Genomic DNA, 5,539 nt, shown 5'->3' with positions numbered 1-5,539 from the left:
CCCTCCTGGAGATTACCCTGCCCTTCGTGGCTCTGGAGAAACCTGTGTCCGTTCGCTTAGACATTTTCTACGAATTCACCCGTTCATTTTTCGTCCGGTAGGACGATCTCTTTGCCTGCCATATGTCCCAGCTCCTTTTCCCCACTGCTTGTGGCGAGGGAATACTGTCGGTGTTTCCTTCTCTTTCCTCGGGGGTTTGCTCCTGACGGATTCTCCCTTCTAGCAAGGATGGTCCCCAGGAGCGTGTCCTCCCTGGCAAACCCCACCGGCCCCGAAGGACAGCTGGCGGCCGCACGCACCAGGGAGGGCATTCTGCCCCATAGGCACCCACCGAGGCAGGGGGACAGTCCGCCGTGTGTCCCCCCGGTGCTAACCCTAACCCTAACCCTAACCCCATCCCGCGACCGGCCTCCGCACCGCCCCCGCGCCGCGCACAGCGCCTGCGTGACGTCACAGCGCCCCCCACCCGAGAGCAGTGACGTCACAGAGCACTACCTCCCCACCCCTCCGCGGGGGCTTGCGGAGAGGTGCGCGGCAAACCGAACCGACACCGAAGCAAAGCAAAGCAAAACAAAACAAATATGTCGCGTCCCCCCCGAACGCCGAAACTGCCCCGCCGGCGCTTGACAGCGGCCCGAGAGCGGCGAGGGTCAGACAGCCCAGTTCTGCCTGGCATCGACAGCAAAAGCCACCTTACACGACAAATACACACGTGTAGGCACGCGCCGGGCTACAAACGTAATCGGTAACTTTCTCATCGGGGGCACAATTTTGCGTCAGCAAATCCGGTCCTTGTCACCGCCTTCATTAGGAAAGGAATAAAAGGAGAAGGCTGCCTGGAGGGGCTCCAAGGCGAGGAGAGACTGTGGCTGCCTCCGAGCGGGGCAAAGGAAGCTGGGGCAGCCTCGCCATCCCTCTCCCCTGGTCAACAGACTGACGTGGTTACAAACCATAGCAAACATTTTATTTACAGGAGATATATATATATATATATTTATATATTTTGTCAGTGCAGTATTTCTTGGCCGGATTATTCGAAGCAACACGTTGCACCAATGAGGACGTTGGCAAAATACTTCACATTCTAAATTGTTTGTGGGCAGGGGTGGGAAAAGGTGGGGATTTTCAGAGACCGTTCTCTGAAATCTGGAGTCCCTCTTCAGATTTTCCTTGGACAGGAATTAAAATAAAATTTAAAAAAAAAAAAAAAAAAAAAAAAAAAGGAAAAAAATAGACAAATCCCGCTCTCCTGCGAGCAGCGTGGAGGGAGAGGCGGCTGCCTCACGCACAGCCGCCCCGGCCCCGGGGTCCCCGCTCCGCCCGCATCCTCGGCCCCTCGCCCCAGGCCAGGCCGGGCACTGACCACAGGTGGGAGCGGGCTGTGCCGGACCGCGCCGGCCTTGTCGCACTCGCGGGGCGGGGAAAGGGAGATAAATTAGCGCACAGGTCCTGGGCGCGGCGGGGCCGCTCCATCTATAGCCCGTTCCGCGGCTCGGGGCTGGCGGCGGCGGGCGGCGGCGGGGACGGGAGGCCGGTACTGCCGGAGGATTTGCCGAGCCCGGCGGCGGGCAGGCTCCGCTCGGCGCCCTCAGTCCGTTCCGTGTCGCTGGGGGCCATGTCGAGGGACTCAGCGTCGCTGCTGTCGCTGTCGCCGTCGGAGCGGCTGGGGCTGCACTCGGGCTCCCCGGTGGCGGCGAGCGCTGCGCCGGTTCTCTGGGCCGCCGGCTCCGGCTCCGGCGGCGGTTCCTTGTCCTTCTGGGCCTGCGCCTCCTTGGAGTGCCGCCACTTCATCCGCCGGTTCTGGAACCACACCTTCACCTGCGGCCGCGCCGCCCTTAGACGGGCGGCACGGCCCCAGCGCGCCCCGCATCGCGCCCCGCGCAGCGCCCGGCCCCGACGCCTTCCACTGGTAACGCGGGAAGAGAAGAAGGAGCCGTCCTCACCTCCCACTGCCCACACCCTGACGCGACTAAAGGGCTTTATTTTTTTTTCTGCTTCTAGTTTGTGTGTTTAAATACCACACACCCTCCCCTCTGTGTTGTTTGTTTGTTTCCTCTCTCCTCCTGCTTCTTCTTCCAGGAAACCAAATCTTGCTCAAGAAACCACAGCGTTATACAATTCTGCACGCTCTGGGCCCTCAATAGTGGAATCATTACAGAGGGGCGTTTAATGATTCCGTTTGAAGAAGTGTTTTCACTTCCTCAGAACGATGGATTTCACAATGTGGGGAAAGATTTAAAATTAAAAAAAAAAAAAAGAGAGAGAGAAAAAAAGGGGACATTAAAAATAGTGTGTTTGCTTCTACTTCCTTTGACCTAAACTACCTCCTACAGAGAACTGCACTCCAGTAAAGCACACTCTGATGGTCTGCCCTGGCCCCACTTTCCTCTCTGCCCGGCCTGCTCCTCGGTGGCCAAAACAAAAACTCCGCGGAATCTGCACGCAAGAGATGCTCGGGGTGAGGTCCAGCTCCTCAGCCAGCCCCGCTAAAGACGAAGGAAAGGAAATCACTTTGAAACCTCCCCACCTTCTGGTATTCATCTAAACTGGAAGTAAGATTTGAAATAAAACCGAAGCCGTTCTTACTTGAGCATCTGTCAGCCCCAGCATCGCCGCCAGTTGCTTCCTGTCCGGTTTGGTGACATACTTCTGGATTTCAAACCGTTTTTCTAAACCTTTCCTCTGCAGGTTGGAGAAAACAGCCCTAGACCAGGAGCGTTTCCTCTTGTACGTCTGGGGCAGCGTGTCCTTGGTTAAAACTGCATATGGACCTGAGAAGGGAGAGAGAAAAGCAGAGGGAGGGAGAAGGACACAGCGTTATTAATATCACAGCCTGAAGGGGAGCCTTAAATCGATCAGAATAAGAGTTGGACTGTGGTGTGCGGGGAGGGCCTGAGCCAGCGTGGCCCTGCCTGCCAGCTGGGTACGTGTCCTGTCAGCCTATGCTTCCTTGGGCGCGGGTGAAGTTGTCTGGAACACGAATTTCTTCCTCTCCCCCCTCCCCGCATCTTCTCTCTCAGCTCAAGTATTATTTCTGTACTCGATGGGATGGTCCTCTAGATCAGGCCCTAGCCGGCTCTTCCTCCCCCCCAACGCAGCCCGGTTTTCGCCCAAAATCTGAACCTCCCTAGAAAACACACGGCCTGGCCTTTCAAAAGTGCCTGGCGAGTCCCTCCGGGAGGAAGGGGGCTGCTCCAGGACGGAGGGCCCTGCGCCACGGGAGGGTCGACGAGGGACGAGATGTACCTGGAAAAGTGTCTTGAAACTGGTGCTGCACTGAGCTCCTTGGGTTTGTGTTTAAGGGACCCAGGATAGCAGAGGCCTCGTTAATGGGGTCTAGAGACGCGAAGAACTGGCCGGCGGAAGGCTGCAAGTTGGGGAGATGAACCCCAGTTTGGCGGCTGGTAGTTAATAAGGAGGTCAGATCTGCGAGCACAGGAACAAGGAGAGCTCTGTTATACCGCGGTCGAGACCGACACCCCGGCACGGTCCGGACAGCGGAGCCGAGGCCGGGGCCAGGCGGAGCGGGTCCCCGGCCGGAGGGGCTTCAGGGGGCACCAGGCAGCCGCCTCCCGCCCCCAGGGGCTCTCCTCGGGAGGGGCGGCCGTGCCCCAGCGGTCAGACATCCTCCGATTTATTTACTCTCTTTGGTCAGGATGTTTACAGGCCGCGAGGGGAGATGGATTGCAGCGAAAGCTTTTAAACGGGCTGTGCCCTCGGAGACAGAAATCCCCGGCCGCTCCGAGTAGCGCGGAGCGCTCCGCTCGCTATTTTCATACTATCTCTATTTTCCCAGGGGTGCAAGCCCTGTGCCGCGGCTCTGCCGTGCGGGGGTCGGGGTGAGGGCTAGTTTAGTGAGCGCTATTAGAAACCCGAATTTATAACGCCCTTTTTTTTTTTTAAATAACTCTTTTTTCGGCTAGGTCGAAAAGTTTTCAAATCGCGAGTGTAACTCGCTAAAGCAATCACAGAGCAAGTAACAGAGCATCGAGAGCGCTAGCAGGGAAAGCAGACAAGCCAATTTCTCTACCTCTCAGCGTGTTGCCTTCCTTAACTTTGGGGTCAAACTCCGCCGATAAGATGCGGTCGATACCGAATTTCAGGTCTTTGCTGGCGGGCGCCGGTGCCGAGCCGTGCGTGTGGCCGCCGGGCAGCCGGGCGGGGGCCGGGGCGCCTCCGCCGCCCGCCGCCGCCGCTGCCGCCGCGGGGGACCGGTGCTGCGGGGGGCGGTGGTGGTGGGAGTGGTAGGCGGCGGAGAGAGGCGAGAGGCGCGGCGGGAAGGTGGCGGCGGGGGCATCGGGGGCCACGACGGGCGTGGGCCGGAGCGGCGAGGCGGTAGCGTGGAAGGGACCTCCGTGGTGGACGGCTCCTAGCGCCGCCGGCATCGCGGTGCCGGGACCTCCGGGCAGGCTGTCGGCGGGTCCTCCTGCCGCCTCGCCGCCGGCGTGGAGGATGTCGGCGATGCAGAAGGACGGCTTCTTCGCCGCCGCGGCGTCCAGAGGGAAGCAACCGCCGGCTGCCGGCCCCGATGCAGAGCAATACGCGGCTGACCACAAGCTGAAGTTGGAGGCGTAGAAAGGAGCCAGCCCGGCCGTGTACATCCTGCCCGGGGACGGGACGCGCCGCTCCGCAGCTCAGCTCCCGGGTGCGAGCCGCGGAGCTGCCCGCTGCCCGCGGCGCATGGGCAGGGATGGCGGGGCGAGAGGCGGCTGGCAGAGCACTTCCCGGAGGGGCGAGGGGGGAGAGCCAACCACCAAAAGATGAAAAAAAAGAAAAAAATAAACCCGAAAATTAAAAAGTCCCCAAAAGCCGCGGCCAGACGAAGAAAGCGAGTGGGCGAGGAGCGGAGCGGCGCAAACAAAACAAACCCAAACCAAACCCCCTTTCCTCGCTCTAGGGGAAGAAAAAAATATCCACCCCTCCCCAAAACTTTCTCTGGCAGCGAGCAGCTCTCGCTCCCTCCCCACGCCCAATCCGCGGTCCGCGGGGCCGGGCAGCACCGCCCGCCGACACGCCCACGCAGGGCCGCGTCGCGGGTACGGGCCACCGCGCCGACAGCGCGAATTGCGTGGCCCCTACCCGCGACCTGGTGCGGTTCGCCCCACAAAGTGCACCCCAACACACACCTATCCCCCCTCTCCCCCGAATTCCACCCTCGACTTTAAACACTCTCCCCTCCCCCCCCCCCCAATAAAAGGAAAAAAAACATAGCGCAAGATCGCTTGCTGCTTCTGCGATTTCCAAACATTTGAAAGAAACGCGCAGGAAAATTCTTGGAGACTGGAGACAAGTCTGTCCTCTTGGAAACGATTCTCAAGGAAATGTGCTTCCTTCCCGGATAAATGAGCCTGGGATAGTCTGCAAGAGAAGGAGTCTCTGCTGATGCACACAACAAATGTATTTATGAGAGCTCCCAGATATTCTGGGCCCACGGCTTTTGCATCCTGCATTAGCAGCGACTAATTAACTAATCGTATTTTGACGACAGTGCAATTTTATAGATTTTTTTTATCATGTTCTCCATCCCGGTGGCAGCATC

General features: G+C 59.0%; 1 protein-coding gene across 2 annotated transcripts; it reads right to left on the bottom strand.

Moving 5' to 3' along the window:
* Positions 1–939: 939 nt before the first annotated feature.
* Positions 940–4,934, bottom strand: HLX (H2.0 like homeobox). 2 transcript variants are annotated; one of them, XM_051783562.1, is made up of 4 exons: positions 4,031–4,934; positions 3,247–3,426; positions 2,587–2,771; positions 940–1,818 (listed from the first exon to the last, which is right to left on the bottom strand). In XM_051783562.1, exons 1-4 carry the CDS (start codon positions 4,599–4,601, stop codon positions 1,474–1,476), a joined length of 1,281 nt encoding a protein of 426 aa, XP_051639522.1. In that variant the 5' UTR covers positions 4,602–4,934; the 3' UTR covers positions 940–1,473. The 2 variants fall into 2 exon arrangements, with proteins under 2 accessions (XP_051639522.1, XP_051639523.1); XM_051783563.1 differs by lacking the exon at positions 3,247–3,426.
* Between the last annotated feature and the right edge of the window lie 605 nt (positions 4,935–5,539).

Source organism: Manacus candei, unplaced genomic scaffold (assembly GCF_025592945.1).
Source record: "Manacus candei isolate 608988 ecotype Guabito, Panama unplaced genomic scaffold, ASM2559294v1 h1tg000017l, whole genome shotgun sequence".
NCBI lineage: Eukaryota > Metazoa > Chordata > Aves > Passeriformes > Pipridae > Manacus > Manacus candei.
Note: the sequence above shows the minus strand (reverse complement) of the source record. Positions and strands in the feature narration are given on the sequence as shown.